This window comes from Carlito syrichta, unplaced genomic scaffold (assembly GCF_000164805.1).
Source record: "Carlito syrichta isolate Samal-C Ts95f unplaced genomic scaffold, Tarsius_syrichta-2.0.1 Scaffold143465, whole genome shotgun sequence".
Classification (NCBI taxonomy): Eukaryota; Metazoa; Chordata; class Mammalia; order Primates; family Tarsiidae; genus Carlito; species Carlito syrichta.
Genome location: NW_007087561.1, coordinates 61,863 through 83,738, shown reverse-complemented (window position 1 = coordinate 83,738; position 21,876 = coordinate 61,863). Strand labels below are relative to the sequence as shown.

The 21,876-nt window shown below is 40.0% G+C and overlaps 1 protein-coding gene across 1 annotated transcript in view; it reads left to right on the top strand.

The window, feature by feature from the left end:
• The window catches only part of PIKFYVE (phosphoinositide kinase, FYVE-type zinc finger containing), a 96,405-nt gene that overhangs the window by 21,800 nt on the left and 52,729 nt on the right, over window positions 1-21,876 (top strand). The window contains exons 8-12 of the mRNA XM_021708687.1: window positions 7,969-8,107; window positions 12,482-12,639; window positions 13,981-14,092; window positions 16,660-16,807; window positions 17,317-17,484. Of these exons, the coding sequence (XP_021564362.1) occupies window positions 7,969-8,107; window positions 12,482-12,639; window positions 13,981-14,092; window positions 16,660-16,807; window positions 17,317-17,484 (725 nt within the window). The remainder of the gene's footprint in view (window positions 1-7,968; window positions 8,108-12,481; window positions 12,640-13,980; window positions 14,093-16,659; window positions 16,808-17,316; window positions 17,485-21,876) is intronic.

The window sequence follows — 21,876 nt, the reverse complement described above, 5'->3', positions numbered from 1 at the left end:
AGACACTGCCAAACCGTCTTCTGAAGTGGCTGTACCATTTTGCATTCCTTCTGGCAGTGGGTGATTCCTGCTGTTCCACATCCTCACCAGAATGTGGTGTTGCCAGTTTTGGACTTTGGCCATTCTAATAGCTGTTTGGTGTTAGCTCATATAATTAACTTCTGTATGTTAATTTTGCATTCTGCCACCTTGCTGTAGTCACTTATTAATTCCAGGAAGTTTTTTGTCAGGTCTTTTGGGTTTTCTATATAATCAGTTTTATTCCTTTCTTCCCGCTCATTTTATTTTTTATTTCCTTTTCATGTCTTATTTCATTAGCTAAGACTTTCAGTACAATGTTGAAAAGAAGTGATGAGAGGGGACAACCTTATCTTGTTTTTTATCTTAGTAGGAAAGCTTCTGGTTTCTCACCATATTAAGTATGATGTTAACTGTAGGCTTTTTGTGAATATTCTTTGTCAAGTTGGGGCCATTTCCTTTATTTCTAGTTTACTGAGAGTTTTTATAATAAAGGGGTGTTGAATTTTCTCAAATGCTCTTTCTGTATCTGTTGATACAATTATGTGATTTTTCTTCTTTAACCTTTTGCTATGATGAATTACATTGACTTCCAAATGTTGAATCAGCCTTGCATACCTGGGGTAAATCCCACTGGTTATGATGTGTAAATCTTTTTATATATTGTTGGATTGCATTTGTTAACATTTTAGGTTTTTTTTTTTGAGTTGGAGTGTCACTCTGTTGCCCAGACTGGAGTGCAGTGGCTGCTCCCGGCCACCGCAGCCTCCACCTGCTGGGCTCCGGCCATTCTTCTGCCTCAGCCTTCCAAGTAGCTGGAACTACAGGCGCGTGCTACCACGCCTGGCTAATTTTTGATTTATTGTAGAGATGAGGTCTCAACCAAGTTGCCCAGGTGGGTCACGAACCCGTGGGCTTAGGCAATCCACTTACCTTGGCTTCCCAAAGCACAGGATTACAGGCTGAGCCACCGAGCCAGGCCATTTTTTTTTTTTTAAGAGATGAGGTCTCTGTTGCCCAGGCTGGAGTTTAGCAATGCGATCGTAGCTCACTGCAGCTTTGTCCTTCCTGGCTTAAGTGAACCTTCTGCATTAACCTCCCAAGTTGCTGGAACTACAAGCTTGCACTCCCATGCCTGGCTAATTTTTTTTTTTTTTTGTAGAGACAAGGTCTCACTATATTGCTCAGACTGGTCTCAAACTCCTGGTCTGAAGCAATACTGCTGCCTTGGTGGAGTTGTTACTGTTTTGTTGAGGATTTTATATCTGTGTCTATGAGAGATAAAGATCTGTAGTTTTTGGTGTTTTTTTTGGTCATGTCTTTGTCTGGTTTTGGTATTAGGATATTGGTATTAGGTAATGCTGACCTCATTAGAATGAGTTAGGAAGTATTTCCTCTGATTCTATCCTCAGGAAGACATTGTAGAGAATTGATACAATGTCTTCCTTAAATGTGTGGTAGAATTCACAAGTGGACCCATTTGGGCCTAGTGTTTTATGTTTTGGTAGGTTATTAGGTATTGATTCCATTTCTCTAATAGATAAAGGCTTATTTAAATTGTCTATTTTGTCATATAAATTTTGGCAGATTGTAATTTTCAAGGATTGATCCTCTTAATGCCCATGAGATCCTTAGTGATGTCCCTTCTTTCATTTCTGATAATGTTATTTCGTTTTTTCCCCCGTTTTTTTTCTTCAGCCTGACTAGAGGTTTACTGATTATATTAATTTTTTCAAAGAACCAACTTTGGAGCTTTTGTTGTGTTAGTTTTTTCTCTTGATTCTTGTTTTCAATATCATTGACATCTGCTCTAATTTTTATTATTTCTTTTCCTCTCATCATTCTGGATTTAATGTGCTCTTTTTTTTTCTAGTTTCCTAAGATAGAAGCTTAAATTATTCATTTTAGCCGGGCTCAGTGGCTCAGCCTATAATCCTGCGCTTTGGGAGGCCGAGGTGAGTGGATTGCCTGAGCCCACGGGTTTGAGACCCGCCTGGGCAACTTGGTGAGACCTCATCTCTACAATAAATCAAAAATTAGCCGGGCGTGGTGGCGCACGCCTGTAGTTCCAGCTACTTGGAAGGCTGAGCTGGGAGGATCTCCGGAGCCCAACAGGTCGAGGCTGCGGTGGCCGACAGAGTGAGACTCCAACTCAAAAAAAAAAAATTATTCATTTTAGATCTTCTTTTTGAAGGTATACGTTCAGTGCTATAAATTTCCCTCTAAGCATTGCTTTTGTTGCATTCTACAATTTTTCATAGGCTGTACTGTCATTTTTATTTAGTTCAAAATATTTTTAATTTCTTCTTATATCTTGTTTGACTCATGTGTTGTTTCATCTCTCAGGAATTGGGAGTTTTCCAGTTGTCTTTCTGTTGATGATTTCTAGTTTGATTCGATTTTGGTTGAAGGGAAATAATGCAGAGTGTCTGATTTCAATCTTTTAGATTTGTTAGAGTGTGTTTTATGGCTCAGTAAGTGGTCTGTCTTGGTGAATGCTCTATTGTTAGGAGCATACACATTCAAGATTGTTTTATGTTCTTGGAATAGTGACCTTGTTGCCATCATATGATACTGCTTTTTGTCCTTGACAACCTTCCTTGCTCTGAAGTCTACTCTCTCTGAAATTGGTATAGCTACTCCCACTATTTTTTATTCATGTTAGCATGACATATCTTTCTTCCATTTACTTTTTTTAATGTATTCTCTTTTTATTTTCTTAACTTTTAAAATGTATTCTTTAAATTGACACATAATAATTGTACATATTTGTGGTTCATAGTGATGTTTTGACCATCCATTTATTTTTAGTCTGTATGTGTCTTTATATTTAAAACGAGTTTCTTGTGAACAATATCTTTTTGGGTCTTGTTTTTTGATCTACTCTGACCATATGTCTGTCTTTTTGGTGGTGCATTTAGGATATTGACATTTAAGGTGATTATTGATACAGTTAGATTACTATCTACCACATTTGTTACTGTTTTCTGTTGCTTTTGTTCTTTGTTCCTCTTTTTTGTCTGCCACACTATTTCTGCCTCTGTGATTTTAATTGAACATTTTATATCAGTTTGTTTTCTCTCCTTTTTTTTTTAGCATATCAGCTCTTAACCTTTTTAATGATTGCCCTAGAGTTTGTAGTATACCCATACAGCTAATCCAAGTTCATTTTCAAATAGTACTAAACCACAGGTAGTGCAAGTACCTTACAATAACAAAATATTCCCAATTTCTCCTTCTCGTTTTTGTATCATTGTTGTCATTCATTTCACTTAAATATAAGTAGATATATATACATAGTATATATAGTCATGTAAATTGTTGCTGTTATTATTTTGAACAAATTATTGTGTTACATCAATTAAGAATAAGAGAAATAAAAGTATTTATTTTACCTTCACTTGTTCCTTCTTTGATATTCTTTTGTTTATATAGATCTGCGTTTCTGGCCTATATTATATTTCTTCTCTCTGAAGAAATTCTTTCAGCATTTCTGGCAAGGCAGATCTACTGGCAACAGATTTCCTCAAATTTTGCTTATCTGAGAAAGTTTTTATTTCTTCTTCACTTTAGAAGGTTATCATTGCAGGGTACAGAAGTCTAGGTTGGTGGTTTTTTCCTCTCAACACTTCGAGTATTTCACATCATTCTTCTTGCTTGCATGGTTTTTGAGAAGTCAGAAGTAAGTCTTGTCTTTGACCCTCTGCAGGTAAGGTCATTTTTTCCCTCTAGGTCCTTTCAGGACTTTTTCTTCATTTTTGATTTTCTGAAGTTTGAATACACTGAATACCTGAGTGTAGTGTTTTGGAATTTATTCTTCCTTCTGTTCTCTGAGCTTCCTAGATCTGTGGTTAGTGTTTCACATTTTGGGGGAGAGTCTCAGTCACGATTGCTTCAAGTAGTTGCTTCTGTTTCTTTCTTTCTTTTCTTTCGGGTTTTCGCATACCTTTTGTCCTTGTCCAACATTTCTTAGATACTCTGTTTTGTTTTTTCAGACACTTTTTTCTCTTTGCTTTTCCGTTTTGGCAGTTTCTGTTGAGATAGTCTCAAGTTCAGAGAGCCTTTCCTCAGCCCTGTCCAGGCTATTAATGAGCTCATCAAAGGCATTCTTCATTTCCGTTACAGTGACTTTGATCGCTAACATTTCCTTTTTTATTGTTTCTTAGAATATCCACCTTTCTGCTTACATGATCTATTTTTGCATGTTGTTTACTTTTTCCATTAACATCCTTAGTTGTAAAAAATTCCTGGACTGATAATTCCCATATTCATAACATATCTGTTTCTGATACTTGTTTGGTGTCTTTAGGATATGTTTTTTGCCTTTTAGTGTGCCTTGTGATTTTTTTGTTGAAGGATGGACATGATGCACTGGGTAAAAGGGACTGTAGGAAATAGATCTTTAGTGATGTTGTGATAAGACGTGGAGGCGGTGAAGTGTTCTGTAGTCCTAGATCTCAGTCTTTTGGTGAGCCTGTGCCCCTAGACTGTGAACTTCATCAGTGCTTCTCAGTTTTTTGTTTTTTGTTTTTTTTTTCCACTTAGGCAAGACAAGATGACTGGAGGGGGCTGTGGTTGGAGAATCTCTCTCTTCCTGCATAGATTAAGCTCTGATATAGTCCCAGTGAGTTAGGCTGTGGTGAGATAGTTTCTCCTCAGGGCAGGTTTTGTTAAGAACAGAATGCTTTGGCATATCTTAAAATTGTTTCTTTTATCCTCCCCCTTGGGAGCCAGAGGGGATTTTTTTCCAATGTGCACTGGGAGGACAGGGTAGATCTAGAGGTAAAACTCAGCAAAAGCATATACCTCCCCCACTCTGCCCTCTCAGGTGACTGGGCCCACTTGAGGATTTTAATCTCTCGGGCTTGTCCATACTGAGCCTCCAGGAAGCTGTGAGTTAGTTTAGATTTTTACTTCCTAGTACCGGTTGCCATGGAGGTTTCTGCTCCAGTAAGTTGTGATTCTCTGTATCTGCTTCTGTCTCCAATATTTAGGGAAGCAGCTTTTGCTGTGTCTTCACTTCTCTGACAGATCTAAGAAGAAGGGCTGGTTTTTCAATTTGTTCAGCTTTTTAGTTGTTAGGATGAAGTGAAGACTTCTAAAATCCTTATATGCTAGACCAAAAATAAGATGTCTCATCCTTTGCTTTTTTTTTTAAAAATAGTGATGTGGTCTTGCTGTATTGCCCAGGCTGTCTTGAACTCCTGGGCTAAGTGATCCTCCCACCTCAGCCTCCCAAAATGCTGGGATAACAGGGGTGAGCCGCCGTACCCAGCCACCTTTTACTTTTGAATACTTTAAGTGTGTTTTCTCTGAATGATCATGTTCTCTTCCATAACAAATTTAGGAAATTGTAACTGAAAGACGGTGGCGCGCAGCGAGACTCAACACCCTTTGAGGCCAAGAGATTTATTAGAGCAGCTGCTACAGGGAGAGGGTCTGTTGTAACCACCTGGTAGGGGAGGGAGAGTGATAGGGTGACGAGAGAGGTCTGTATTTATCAGTTTGAGAGGGGGCGGCCAGTGCCGTATTAGGGTCTTTATTGGCGGGGGCTATGAGGTAGTATTCCTATAGGGAGATAATATTTGTGTATAGGTTTAAGTTTCGCACGCACGGGAAAAGCAGGAGCTTAGGGCCTTTGTTGTCTTTGTTTGGTTCCATATAGTGTTTAGCGCCATCTCGGGAGATGCCCTTCTGACTGCTTCCTGCGCGTTTCAGTAACAGTGATAAGTTTTTGTTTCCTGTATGTATTCTGATTTTGCCAGTTGTCCTAATAATGTCTTTTTACTAATTTTCCTTCAGTCTGTGATCTGGTTCAGGACCATATACTGCATTTAATTCATGTCTCTTGGCCTTCTTTACTCTGTAACAATATCCACCTTTTTTGGTGAAGAGGATAGGCCAGTTGTTGAGTAGAATGCCCATCATCATTTTGAGCTTGTCAACTGTTTCCTATGATTAGATTAAAGCCATGCATTTTGGGGGGGGGGACAGGAATACCACCTGAGTGATATATTGTTTTCAATCTGTCATGTCAGGGAGGATAGACTATATTTGTATCTCATTGGTGATGCTGACTTGATCTCTTGATTAAGGAGATCAAGTGTCTTGCATTTCTCTACTGTAAGGGTTCCATTTTCCCCTTTGTAATTAATAAGTAATATGTGGGGGTAGATACTTCAAGACTGCATAAATATCCTATTTCTTTCCAATCTTTTACTCAGCAGTTTTAGCATCCATATGTGATTCTTGCTTAAATAAAATATTATTATTACGTTCGCAAAATTGCGGTTTTCTAGCTCCCATCATTTCTTCTGTTTTTATTAGCTGTCACTCTACTCTCAAAAAACTTTCCCTTATTGGAGACTTCCGAGTGGGTTGTTGGAAGAATTATGTGATCTGAACTACGTTTTGAAAGGAGTACTCCAGCTGCTCTGCTGAGTAGATCATCGGACATCAGAGTAGAATTGGGGAGGCCATGTAGGTAGTCACTGTAGTAATGCAGGCAAGAGAAATGATTTAGCTCAGGGTGGAAGTTGGGGCCACTGTATTAGAGAATGTGCAGGGCCAGTTAGAATGGTAGGCAGAGAAGGAGGATACATGGGAAATATGCCCACTGGAAAAGAGATATTCACCTTAATTGAGTAAGACATGGTGGCGCCTTTTCGCTAAAAGAATATGCTGGGAAATGAATATTTAGTTACTTTTTAAAAATCGCTTATAGACTGTGTATTTGACATCAGTGGTTTCTCATTACCTCTTTGCTAAACCTGTGAATAATTTCTTTAATTGTTTCTAAAATATCTTTATTCTCATATTGGGGAAACCATGGTTTTTCGACTGAGACCTAGTTTTAGTGGCAGCCTTGATATTTATTAACTGAAGACAAATTACTTAATCCTTTGCCAAATTACTCCAATTCTTGATTTCTTTATCTGTAAAATGGAGCTAGTGATGCCCACGCCTTAGAATGCTGTGAGGATTAAGTGAGGGAAGATGCATATATTGCCCTAAATGAATGACTTATATAGAATATAACACATCATAGATGCCTCTGCCTTTTATTCTTTACGTAGAAACTAAAACTGACCTTTATTTTGTTTCTAGGTAGAAGCTAACTGAATTTCTAGTTAACATTTTTTTCTCAATAAATGAAAACTTACTTGATGCTGTTGATAGTTCACATATAAGCCATTTGTCTGGTAACTTTACCGAGAGTCGAAGTAAAGGATATATATGAATATTTAGAAAACGAGAGGAAACAAATTTCCACCAATTTTTTTACTGATGAAATAAAATGTAGTACTTGAAAACAGCATTTTATTTTTTTATTATTTTTTATTTTTTATAATCAGTATTTTTTATTATGATATTGTGGGGTACAGTTAAGGGTTAGATATACAGATATGCTTCGTTCAGGCACCCTTGTTGATAAGAGGTATCTCCCTGTGAAAACAGCATTTTAAATGTTGGTCTATTAATGAGAAGAAAGGGTTTCTTTTCTGGGGCATAACATTTTGCTTTGTTGGGGTTCAAAATTAGTGTCCCCTATCATCAGATCGATTGCAGATGTTCAGTTTTAAAAACCATTCTGAGTTCATGGGTTATACAGAAACAGGAGGCAGGCTGAATGTGGCCTGTGGGCCGTAGTTTCCCAACTCTGATCTGCAAGATTATGTCTGCATTAGTTGTCATTCTTTATATTTATCAGTTAAAAAAAATTAATTTGCAGCATTTTAATAAGAAAACTTTGTATTTATTTCCTTTGAAACATTACTGATATATGAACTATGTAACTATTTTTCTGTGCTCTTTCCATAATTATCTTATTTTAAACTGACTTCCGAATCATTTTAGACTCACATAGAGCTGCAAATGTAGCACAGAGTTTTTCTAGGATATTGATGTAGAATTTACAGCTGTGCTTTCATTTTTTGTTTTTATTTTCAGATCAGCCAGCATTACTAACCTGTCACTGGATCGATCTGGTTCTCCTATGGTACCTTCCTATGAGACATCTGTCAGTCCCCAGGCTAACCGAACATATGTGAGGACAGAGACCACTGAGGATGAACGCAAAATTCTTCTGGTACCGGTCCAGTATCTATGGCCTATTGCTTGTTTTGAGCATAGAGAATATTTATCTCACTGATTCTTTTTAAAAGAAATGTATAAACAAAATAGTTAGCATATCAGTTAAACAGAAATAATTAGCATAAGTTTTTTTTTTTTTTTGGTCTGGTTTGTTTTTGAGTCAGAGTCTCACTCTGTGGCCCAGGCTGGAGTGCAGTGGCACACTGCTCATGGCCACCGCAACCTTGATCTGCTCGGCTCAGGAGATACTTCTGTCTCAACCTTCCAAGTAGCTGGAACCATGGGCATGTGCCACCACACCCAGCTAATTTTTTGATTTATTGTAGAGACGAGATCTCGCTATGTTGCCCAGGCTGGTCTTAAACCCGTGGGCTCAGGCAGTCATCTCACCTCTGCCTCTCAAAGGGCTGGGATGACAGGCGTGAGCTACCACACCCGGCAACTTAAGTTTTTCCTAGGATCACCTGAGAAACAGGCCAAGCATTCTATACTCATTGCATTATTTTCCTATCCCTTTCATCTGGATAGATCAGAATTCAGTTGCCTACATAACGAGAGCTTAACTTTTAGGTTCCATATTGCTGTTTAAACTTTAAAACATATTCCTCACATACATGGAAAACTTTTTAGACATTTAAACTATATGTGCACATGAGATAATAATCAGTTACTTATTGAATTTATCTATATGTGAAATACGTATTTGATCCTGTACGAGTAACTCATAGAAATGGAATTTGTGGCTTCTGTCTTCAAGCATACAATTCAGATAGTTGAAATAAGAACCAAGTGTGGTGATGTGCTCCTGTAATCCTAGTTACTTGGGAGGCTGTGGCAGGAGGATTCCTTGAGTCTAGGAGTTTAAGGCTGTAGTGCTCAGTGATTGTGCCTGTGTGTGGGGGGCCAGCCCCTGCAAGTTTTGAGGAGTCCCTTGGAAGATGTGGTGGCGTTGGCGAATTTGTAGGGACAGATATTAAAAGAAAGAAAGATGGAAGGATAGATATAAAGAGGAAGAAAGAGAAAGAAAGAACGTGGACAACTGTTCAGTGAAATGAGCAGAAGCCGTTTATTGAAAGTTACAGCAGGTATTTATCTCCAAATTTTAGACAGTCTCACAAGTCTTTCACGTGAACACAAGGCCAGGTGCAGGAGGGGCGTCTCCCACCCACCAGATGTTTTCTTAGGTATGAGGAGGGACAAACTCCAAGATTGTCTTATTGTTCCCTTTGCTAGTTAATGCTCTTCAAAAGCAGTGCAACAATCCCTACTAGCATGATGATGTTCTGATAATCAATAACTTCTAAAGCTCACGCAATACCCATGATGACTAACTTAAACTTTATTACCTTTCTATTCTATACTAATACTACTTACACAGCGCTACGTACGGAAGCTCTTAATTATAGCTTAAGCCAATTCCTAAAGAATGTGGCCCAGTCCAAAGATCACGCTGGGCTCTACAGGATGTGGCCCAGTCCAAGGTTCACGGTGGGCCACTTTTTGGAACAATAGATTACAATCTCTTAACAAAATGGCTATTCTAAAGTCCTATATATCTATCCTAATTTCTATGAAAGTTTCTAATTCCTAATCCTAATATATAAAGCTGATCATCAGCAGCAAAGCTTCTAAAAATAAAACCCAAATATAAACTGTAAATGTACTACGGCCAAAACCACAAAAGTAGAAAATGGAGACAATGAAATTTCTAAAGTTAACTGTATTTTTATTAAACCTCAAAATATCATGATTGGTCATGCTTGAACTAACATGATTCCCTGACATTAGCATGACCTATTTTACAATACTTTCTATGAATAAAATAAATTCAATTTCTGTAACAGGTAGAAAAAAACCCTACACTAACTGTAGCTAAAGCTGGCCTTAAAGAATGCAACCCAGTCCAAAGTATGTGCTGGACTCTCAGGAATGTGGCCCAGCCCAAACTCTGTGCTGGGCCATTTCTGATAACTCTAGATAGTCATTTATACCATTGAAAAGCTGAAAACAGCTCTCCATAAGTATATACTAATTCTCCAAATATACTTTTAAATCTTATAAAGAAACTTGTACCGTATAAAAAGCTCCCAAATGTGACCTGAATTTGAATTATATTTAATACCTAAGCCAAAATCGCAGTTTATGGGAAACAGGAACAATGGGTTTCTAGAGTGAGTCATGCCTGTCACAGTTACAGAGCTTTCAGCTTAGATCAGCAGAGTTCCTTTAGGTTACTTGCACTGCATGGTAAAAGGAGGAGGAAAATGGGGTCAACGGCTCCCGAACACATCCTAGTGGTCTCGGTGTCGACGGCCCTCCCTGATCCCTAATGCTCAGTGGGCCTCCGTGGCCGGCTCCCAACACCTGTGAATACCCCCTGCACTCCAGCCTGGGAAACATAGCAAGACCTTGTCTCTTAAAAAAATAATCAAGGTCGGGCATGGTGGCTCAAGCCCATAATCCTAGCACTTTGAAAGGCCAAGACCAGAGGATTGCCTGAGCTCAGGGGTTCAGCCTGTGTCGCTCACCCCTGACCAGCAGGAAGGAGGCAACAACAACGTGTTCTTCTCAAAGCGGTTTATTCAGCCTTTACACCATGCCAGCTTCTTCCTTCTTCTTCTAGCTTCTTCTAGCTTCTTCTTCTCCGTTGTCCCGTACTTATATCCCTTGGTCTCCACCCACAAGTCCCGTTCCAGCGTGTCAGCAGTTCATAGCCTCTGCAGCCTTGCACTTGCGCGGTGCGCAGTGAAGGAGGGCCCGGCGGTATATCATGCGCCTAATCATGGGACTTGGCAGAGGTCCCGGGCGCCATCTTGGCTCAGGCCGCGCTCTCCACAAGCCTGGGCATGGTGGCTCAAGCCCATAATCCTAGCACTTTGGAAGGCCAAGACCAGAGGATTGCCTGAACTCAGGAGTTCAACCTGGGCAACTTGACGAGCCCTCGTCTCTACAATTTAAAAATCAATCAATCAATCAATCAATCAATCAATCAGTAAGCCAGGCATGGTAGCATGTGCCTGTAGTTCAGCTACTTGGAAGACTGAGGCAGAAAGATCACCTGAGTTCAGCAGGTCATGACTGCAGTGGCCATGAGCAGTGTGTCACTGCACTCCAGCCTAGGCGACAGAGTGAGATGCCGACTTAAAAAAAACAATCAAAAACCGAAAGGTAGAAATAAGATCCACAGAAATGTCCCTACAGTAAAAGAAGTAATACTGTAATAATAAAAAAAGTCAAATAAATAATATTATTGTATGTCATATAAAAATTCAAAAGATAAACCAGGTGTGGTGGTTCACACCTCTAATCTCAGCACTTTGGGAGACCAAGGCAGGAGGACGGCTTGAACCAAGGAGTTCAGGACCAGCCTAGGCAACCTAGCAAGACTTCATCTCTACAAAAAATTTTAAAAATTTGCCATGCATTGTAGTGTGTGCTTGTAGTTGAGAAGGATCACCTGAGCTCAGGAGGTCAGGGCTGTGGTGAGCTGTCATCACACCATTGCACTCTAGGCTGGGCGACAGAGTGACACTCCAACTAAAAAAAAAAATAGAAATAAAATTACTATTGATGCTGTCAGGAAAGGCTTTCAACCTAAGGGCTTGACCTGGAGCTTGAAGGACGGATAGGTTTGACTAGGCAGTGGAGAAACTGAGTCTTATTTAAGGGTGTGAGGAAAGGGATAGAGGTGAGAGCAAACATGGCATTTTCTTTGGACTAAAGTTTGGATTTATTAATTGGGAGAGAGTTTAAATTGGAGTCTGTGGGAGAGTGGAAGGTTATTTGGAGGAATACAGTGAATTCAGTTCTTACAAGTCTGAATTTGAACCCATAGTTGCTAAACAATGTTGAGGAATCTTTTGAGCAGGGAGTGATTTACTGAAGCTCTCCCTTTAGGAAAATTCACCTGGCAGTTGGGCATATGAGAGTCTGGTGGAGGGAAGGCTACTAGGGACACTTACCTTAGACTGGTGAGACTGTTGGCTCCCTCTACTCTGCTTTGTTTCCAAAGACTAGGAGACAATAGTATGTGTCATTGGCAGAAAAAAGAAGTATTTGGGATAGCTGTTTTTTTTTTTCCTCTTTTTCTTTTAAAGATGTGGGGTGCAATTCAGGATTAGGCATACAAGTGGTCATTGTGCAGGTAAAATAGTTGGTTTTCAAGAGAAAAAAGTATATGTGGAATTAGATAGCTGAGGTTAAGCTGTTTCCCACGTATGTGTCATTTGTATTAAATCGTCTGAGTTAGTTGCTATAGAGAACTCCAAGTTGAATTTCTTTTTGTGAATCTAAACACAACAGGGAAACATCTGAAAAGGTACATAGCATTCTTCCCAGGAGTAATTATGTGTTCTTAATGCAACTGCAGGACAGTGTTCAGTTAAAGGACCTGTGGAAAAAAATCTGCCATCACAGTAGTGGAATGGAGTTCCAGGATCACCGCTACTGGTTGAGAACGCATCCCAACTGCATCGTCGGGAAGGAGTTAGTCAACTGGCTGATCCGGAATGGACACATTGCTACGAGGTGTTTGATCTTAAGAAAGAGATCTTGGTATTATTTATTAGTGTATTTTTATGGAGGGCATATGTGGAGATAGTAAGAGTAACAAATTTGTTTGTGAGTTAGGGTGTGGTTTGTTTTTATGTATTTGATGGTTTGGAGTGCTAATTACCCAGTCTTCCTCCCATCTGGTTTTTAACCAGTAGAGAAAAAGATGCAAGCAGCCAGATGGGGTCACATTTTGCCTTGAGAAAAGCAGACGAACTCTTGGAGAATGTAACTCAAGCCGAAGGCCAAGGATTCCCCTGCTACTGTTGCCATCTAGACATGGCTGCCTGTGTTGAGAATGGGGTCTATAACCTCCACCTGCAGGGTCATAGCCTGCCTCACAGATCAATTTTCACTAAATAAAAAAATAAGCCTGAGCCCGCGGGTTTGCGACCCGCCTGGGCAGGCGAGACCTCATCTCTACAATAAAATCAAAAAATTAACCGGGCGTGGTAGCGCGCACCTGTAATTCTGGCTACTTGGAAGGCTGAGGCGGAAGGATCGCCAGAGCCCACCAGGTTGAGGCTGCGGTGGCCGGGAGCGGCCACTGCACTCCAGTCTGGGCTACAGAGTGAGACTCCAACTCAAAAAATAAAATAAAATAAGAGGTGCTGCCTTTCAAGATGACGAATCCCTTGGCTTTTACCGCTTGCCCAGGTTAGCTATTTCTCCTCTCATGGGAAGAAAAGGTATGTAAACAAGCATAAAAAGTAAAGAGAGAAATAACTTTAAGCCATGAAGCCCTGGGTTTCAGTTTTGGCTGTCTCTCCTTTTAGCTTTGTGCTTTTAGCCAAGTTATTCAATCTCTTTGATGCTTTTCCAGCATGGTCTTGTGAATAAGCTATGGGATGAAATTAAATTATACTGATTAAAGTGTCTCATCAATTATGAAACACCATGTAATATGATGTGTTAGCATCTAATTCATGTATATGTGCATATACATGAATTTATGTCTGTGATCTTTAGTGCTGTCTTCTGATCAAGACTGAGATCCTTGAGGGTAGGAGTCATGCTGTTTAGTCTCAACATTTCTTGAATCCTCTGTTACATGCAAGTGTGTGCCTGCATTGAGTACTCAGTAAATGCTCCCTGTCGTTACATTTGGGTTTTGCTAGGACTGCCTTGCCAGTAGGTTCTTCTTTGTTAGGGCACCTGGAAGAACCATTTGATTTGCTTTATAGCGCTCTTGTTTTGTCCCTGACTTACCCAGGACCATTTAAAATTCCCCCGAAATTAAGATTGTACGTTATGTGGTATATGAACAGTTATTCTGACTGACTTCTGAAGTGTGTCATTGTGTGGGTCTTGATTCAGAGCGCAAGCCACAGCACTTGGACAAGCACTGGTCGACGGACGTTGGCTAGATTGTGTTAGTCATCATGACCAGCTTTTCAGAGATGAGTATGCACTGTATAGGCCGCTGCAGGTAAGTTCCAGTTTACGGCTTATGAGAATACAGCAAGCTTATGATGCAGTCTTCATCAGTAGAAATAAAAAGCCATTTAACCTTGTTTTTCCTAAGTGCTGTTTGAGGAAAGTTAAAACATGTTTTACTGGGTATGCAATATGAAAAACCTGCTATGAGAATTGAGCATTTCATTCAGTTTGTATGGCTTTTCTTAAACTTAGCTTTGTGGCTAGGCATGGTGGCTCACTCCTGTAATCCCAGCACTTTGGGGGGCAGGCAGAGGTGAGAGGATCGCCTGAGCCAGAGGCTCAAGACCAGCCTGGGCAACTTACTGAGACTTTGTCTTTACAGTAAATCAAAAAATTAGGCCGGGCTTGGTGGCTCAGCCTGTATTCCCACGCTTTGGGAAGCCGAGGTTGAGTGGATTGCCTGAACCCGCGGGTTCGAGACCTGCCTGGGCGACTTGGCGAGACCTCATCTCTACGATAAATCAAAAAAGTTAGCCAGGCGTGGTAGCGCGCGCCTGTAGTTCCAGCTCCTTGGAAGACTGAGGCGGAAGGATCGCCGGAGCCCAGCAGGTCGAGGCTGCGGTGGCCGGGAGCGGCCACTGCACTCCAGTCTGAGTGACAGAGTGAGACTCCAGCTCAGAAAATAAATAAATAAATTAGCCAAGCATGGTAGCTTGTGCCTGTGGTTCCAGCTACTTGGAATTCTAAGGCGGAAGGATCGCTTGAGCCCAGCAGGTTGAGGCTGTGGTAGCTGTGATTGTGAGACTACACTACAGCCTGGGTGACGGAGTAAGACTCTGACTCACAAAACAAACAAAAAATCCTTAGTTTTGTGGTATTATGGTTACTTGGCATTTAACTTTAACAGTTTTTAGTTTTGTTCTGTTTTCAGTTGGCCTGTTTTTAGAACTAACCAGGCGTATACATAATAAAATGATTTAAAAATTTTTTAAAAATAAAAAATAAAAGGATTGAAACATTCCGTGTGACCTATTGAAATTGTTTTGACTCTTTAGCACTATTGTATAAGAGTGGTGAAGCAATTATTTTTTTTTTCCTTTAGGAAAGTGGAAATTACTTAAAAACAGAACTTTAAAAAAATATGCTTTCATTCCTGGTTTATATCATTTGATATGTGTAATACTGTATGCACACTCACACACACACATGTATATGCCATTGACCCTTGAACAACTTGAGAGTCAGGGAGACCAGTCAAAAATCCATGCATAACTTTTGACCCTTCAAAAACTTAAATACTAATAGCCTACTATTGATCTTAATAAGTAGCGTAAACAGTTGTTAACACGTTATATGTTATATACTACTCTCTTACAATAAAGTAAGCCAGGGAAAAGAAATGTTATTAAGAAAATTATTATAAGCGTTCCTAATCTCAAACTAGGCAAAGTGGGGACCAAAGGGAAGCCCTAACTTTACCTGTACGATGACCATTTGTATACCTAATCCTGGATTGTACCCCACATCTTTAAAATAAAAAAATAAAAAATGAAAGCTGTCAAAAAAAGAAACATTTTAGATGTACAAGAAATAATTTAACAAACACTCAAATATCCACGTTCAGATAAGAAATAAAAGACAGGTTAAAGCCTAAAAGAGAAAATTATAAGACAGAGAAAATGCATTCGTGAAGTGGAAGTGGATCCAAGTGAAGGTCATCGTCGTCATTGCCTTCACATTGTGAAGGCCAAGAAGGAGGAGTTGGTCCTGCTATCTCAGAGGTGGCAGGTGTGGAAGAAAATCTGCAGATAAATGGACCCACTCACTTTAGGCCCTTGTTGCTCAAGGATCAAATGTGTAATGCTTAGTAATATCTTTGTGAACTGAAATTGCAAACCCACTGGTCAGAAAAGACAAGTGACCCTAAAGACTGGTGTGGTGTGATTTTTTTTAAAAAAGTTATTTTCCAAGATGTGCCCTAGAATTGACCTAGGGTTAGAATAAGTTCTAATCTGTTTTCACTCTCAGGATTAAAGAATGAAACAAAAGACTGAAAGTCTGTGTTAAAGAAATGTTTTGTTGATAATATGCCATGTAAGCCTTTCAGTTAATGAAAATTATGGTTTTAAGAGTGGAATTATTGGTATGATACTGGTTTATAATAACTTAGTTTTTGTTTATTTGTTTATTTATTTTTAAGTTGGAGTTTCACTCCGTCACCAAGGCTGGAGTGCAGTGGCACACTCATGGCCACCTCAGCGTTGACCTGCTGTGCTCAGGCGATCTTTCCGCCTCAGCCTTTCAAAGAGCTGGAACTACAGATGTGCACTACCACGCCTGGCTAATTTTTGGATTTATTGTAGAGATAAGGTCTCGCCAAGTTGCCTAGGCTCTTCTCGAACCCATGGGCTCGGGCATCCCCCTCACCTCGGCCTCCCAAAGTGCCAGGATTATATGCCTGAGCCACCGCACCCAGCCCATTTGTTTATTTTTATATGCATTTATTCAACTGTTAGAGTTGTAGAAATATTGGACTACAAATATTTTGTAGTATGACAGCTTCAACATTGTTGCCATTGAGGGTCAATTGTGTGGATCCTGTCTTCATCCTTTCAGAGTACAGACTTTTCTGAGACACCTTCTCCAGACAGTGACTCGGTGAACTCCGTGGAAGGACACTCTGAGCCATCCTGGTTTAAAGACATAAAGTTTGATGACAGCGACACAGAACAGATAGCAGAAGAAGGTGACGATAATTTGGCTAGTGAGTTTAACATTTTAGTCTTTATGGGTCATTACTGTGTATGAATGATAAAAAGAGTATTTGTTTAGTTGAAACAATTCTACTTTACTACTTATGGCTCCAACTAAATGTAAGCATCTGATAGCAATTCCTGTCTTAGATACAGTATTTTCTTAAATCAACTTGTTAGGCAACTGCCATTTCTAGATTTTATCGTAGTCTTTAGTTTGCAGCAGCTGAAAAATAACTGAACTAATATCGCAGCAAACAACTTTCTCGCTTCTTCACTATGATATCAGGCTTTCTCTCTGCAGAACTTCCAGTACGTTTCTTCATTTTAAAAATCGATTTTATATTTAACTTATTCAAATTTTGTCATCTACACAGAAGTACTTGAAAATACTGTATCCATTTTGGTATTGCACATTGGGCTTGTGTATTAAAACAACATTTTTCTCCTTTCCTCCAATCCCTGATAAAACCCATTTTTACTCCCCTCCCATATTTCTTTCCCCTCCCAACACTAAAAGATTCTGCCAGTCCTAGCAAGCGCACATCAGTCAGCAGTTTCCAGTCCACAGTGGACAGTGACTCAGCCGCGTCTATCAGCCTGAACGTGGAGCTGGACAACGTGAACTTCCATATCAAGAAGCCCTCCAAGTACCCACATGTGCCCCCTCACCCTGCTGACCAAAAAGGTAGGAGGGAGTCACTGTCTGGAATCCAGGCACAGGCTGGAGAGCTGGGTCGTAGGAGCTTGTGCCAGCCTGTCCTTCTGGCTTCCTCTCTCCCATGTGGCTGAGGGGATTTGGTGTGGGTTTTGTTCCACCCTCTCTCATTTTCCCCACACCTCTTCCCCTACCTTTTTCGGTTGGGTCCTTTCATTTCTTGTTTTTTCCCCAGTACCACCACGCCCAGTTTAAAGCTTATAATCTTGAAAAGGAGCTACATCTGACTGCTCTTCCCGTAATGTGCAACTTCCAAGGTGGCCTTTCTTTGCATTTATAACATGGATGTTCTGCTCTATTCTTTTCTCTTTCTTCATTTAACATTTTAAAGCCTACTTCACTTTGCTGTTACCCAGTAACATGGTATTTCACTAAACCTGTTAAGATGCTTGAACTAGATTGGGGGAAATTATTCACACATTTCAAAATATCTTTCCTCAGTAATCTAAAATGCTTATTGTATGTATTCTATATGTATAAAAAATTTCTTCTCTAATTCATACAAAATGAAGTCATTATTTCTGGTTATCTTATTTGATGCTTTAGTCTACTGACTCAAAAACAGGAAAAAGGAAACATAAGGTGAACCATTAATAAAATCTAGCATAGCCGGGCTCGGTGGCTCAGCCTGTAATCCCGCGCCTTTGGGAGGCTGAGGTGAGTGGATTGCCTGAGCCCGCGGGTTCGAGACCCGCCTGGGCAGCGAGACCTCATCTCTACAATAAATTTAAAAAATCAGCCGGGCATGGTAGCGCATGCCTGTAATTCCGGCTACTTGGAAGGCTGAGGCGGAAGGATCGCCGGAGCCCAGCAGGTCGAGGCTGCGGTGGCCGGGAGCGGCCACTGCACTCCAGTATGGGCGACAGAGTGAGACTCCAACTCAAAAAAAAAAAAAAAATCTAGCTTAAGAAAAGAAATGCTTGTTTTTAAAATGGATGATGAAGTTAACTCTATTGATGTAATTAAAAACCAATTTAAATTATAGCCCTTGAGTGGCATTATATAAAAGTAAATAAAAAATACGTGGCTGAATTAATAATTGTAGGTATTTTATATTGTAATAACTGAAACATTATTATAAAGATGAATCACTTTATTCCATGGTTTCATCTGCAGTTTGAGCTTTAAACATTTAACTCTAAAGTTGGATGGTCTCCTCACTTAGATCTGAAATGCTTACCTAATTTTTTTTGAGTTGGAGTCTCACTCTGTTGCCCAGGCTGGAGTGCAGTGGCATACTTCCGGCCACCGCAGCCTTGACTTGCTGGACTCAGGCGATCCTTCTGCATCAGCCTTCCAAGTAGCTGGAACTACAGGCACATGCCTGGCTAATTTTTTATTTGCTGTAGCCATGCCTGGCTAATTTTTTGTTTGTTGTAGAGATGAGGTCTCACTAAGTTGCCCAGGCTAGTCTCGAATCCGTGGGCTCAGACAGTCCTCTCACCTTGGCCTCCCAAAGTGCTGGGATTACAGGCTTGAGCCACCGCACCTGGTGCTTGCCTAATTTTTGCTGTTCTGTCTTTTGAGCCTAAAAAATGAGATCAGAAAAGAGAAGCTTATGAATTTAAATGTTTATACTAAAATAATTTGAGACAATTTACATTTCTACAACAAATGTCTCATAATTGTCAGTATTAGCCATTAACAAGATGTGTAAAATAGTTATGAAAAGGTATATATTATTTAAAAATAAGAAATTTAGAGAGGATGTGGTAAATGAGGAGACTTAACTAGCACCGAGCCTGAGTAAGATATACATCTTGATTGGAATCCTCAAATTAGAAAAATTATGGAGAACATTTGGGTAAGTATGAAAGAACAGTGAAATAGACATGACACTTGTGTGAGAATTAACTGTAGGCAGTGGTCACATGGGGGACATTTTGATGTGGGTCAGAGGCACACAGATGACGGAGGACATCTATTCTCTGGACATATCTGTTGACGATTTCATCTTGCTGAAAGCAGAATGTGAAGCATACTTTTGACTTGTTTTCACCTCTTGAAAAGCTAAGGAGGTTTTAAGAATCTTGAAGAAAGTGACTGTTATTATAGAATTCATAATAGCAAAGGATGGACAGCTGAACACAGCCAGACGTTGACTTTAGGAAACTTGACTTCAGAACATTGGGAGAGGAAGGGAACAGGAGACTCCAACAGTGACATGTACAGGGTGACCTCAGGTTATATCTCCAAGGAGAATAAGGAGGAAGCACCTGTAGTTGGGAAAAGCATCATGACTCCTCTGGAAGCTCTTTGATCTCAGACCTTTAAAAAGATTGTCTATGAAAGTTTAAAGTGGCAACCTTCATAAGAGGATGAATCTGAAAGGGACCCAGCACTATAAATAAAATGACTGCAGAGCAGAAGTCTAGACTGTGCTGAAGGTTGGAGAAAAGGCCAGGGATGTCTGAGAAAATATTTAAATTTCAATTGAAGGACAAGTTATGTCAGTTATTTGGGAAAATTGATACAATATTGATTGATGACTAAAAGGAGTCATCGTGTGTCGTCCCCCCCCCCCCCCGTCAAGATTATTCTTATCCAGAAACATGGTTAACAGAACAGTGAGGTCCAAGATAATGAAGAGATAGAAAATGCCTGGTTATTTTAAATAAGTCTGTTGCCAGGTTTTGGCATACTGTATGCCAGATTATTGAATGACTTTGTATCTGGGATCATGGAGCCAGAGTTTGTTATCCTTGAAGAATTGTGAAGAGTAGGAGAGGGTCTGGATGACTAGTGATAGATACATTCATTTTTCATTTTTTTTAAAAAAAGACAGATTCTTGATGTGGCATTGGAAGCTGGAAAAATGTAGAAAAGTTTAATCAGTGGAATTTACTGTGGCATTTAGAAAAATTGGTGGTGACTGGGCTACTGGCATTGGTTAACCAAAACAAGTCATTCCCAAACAACCCTGTTTCTGTCTTTTACGGTGACATGGGATTGATAGATCAGGAGAATATGGTAGATACTGTCTTTATTAATGTTACTAAGATGTTTAATGGTCTCTCAATAGCTTTGCAGGCAAAGGACACTTTTGCATTTGATATAGTCTACTGTAAATTTGTAAATTGACAAATTATAATTGTATTTGTTTATGAGATATAGCAATGACATGTCTGCAATGGATTAATTAAATCAAGCTAGATAATATCCAGTGCTTTAAATCCTTATCATTTTTTTGTGGTGAGAACCTTTTGAAATATATAATACACTGTTATTAACTATAGTCGTCATGCTGTGTAATACATCTCAGAAAATGTATTCCCTGTCTACCTGAAACTTTGTACTCTTTGACCAACATTTTCCCTTTCCTTCCACCCCCACAACCTCCGGCATCCACTGTTCTATGTAATATTTTTTATATGGAAAACACAGAGTATAGTGTGTTGGTGAATGTAAGAGCTCAGTAATGCTGCTCCTAATATGAACACATGGATTTGCAGCCTGTAGAGTAAAATATTGAGAGGATAATGACCAGTTTGATGTCAATAGAAAGGGCTGCTCCTAGTTTACGCTGTAGGAATTTTTCTGTATTCAGTGTTACTCGACACTTTTTTTTTTTGGTCAGCACTTTTAATGTTTTTCAGTTCCACAGATAATTAAAATCTGGAAAGAATGACTGGCATGTTGGATAGCAGGATTAAAATGTAAAGATTTTTTTTTCAGCAGTAGATTGAGACTAACAAAATGAGATTTAACAAAAGTAAACATTGACTAATGTAATTGGGCTTAAAATGTTTGCTATTAAAACTCTGGCGAGCCGGGCTTGGTGGCTCAGCCTGTAATCCCGCGCCTTTGGGAGGCTGAGGTGAGTGGATTGCCTGAGTCCGCGGGTTCGAGACCCGCCTGGGCAGCAAGACCTCATCTCTACAATAAATCAAAAATTAGCTGGGTGTGGTAGTGCGCGCCTGTAGTTCCAGCTACTTGGAAGGCTGAGGCGGAAGCATCGCCGGAGCCCAGCAGGTCGAGGCTGCGGTGGCTGGGAGCGGCCACTGCACTCCAGTCTGGGCGACAGAGTGAGACTCCAACTCAAAAAAAAAACCTCTGGCAAAAGCCATTCTTAATAATTCATGTGATAAAGATCCAAGTTTTAGTGATCTGAAAATTTATATATTTTTTTGAGTCAGGGTCTCACTCTGTCACCCAGGCTACAGTGCAGTGACTTGCCCACAGTATACCACAACCTTGACCTCCTGGGCTCAGGCTATCTCCTTCTGCCTCAGCCTCCTGAGTAGATGGGACTATAGGCGCATGCCACCACACCCAGCTCATTTTTTTCTTTTTTGTCAAGATGAGGTCTCACTGTGCTGCCCAGGCTGCTCTCGAACTCCTGGGCTTAAGTAGTCCTCTTGC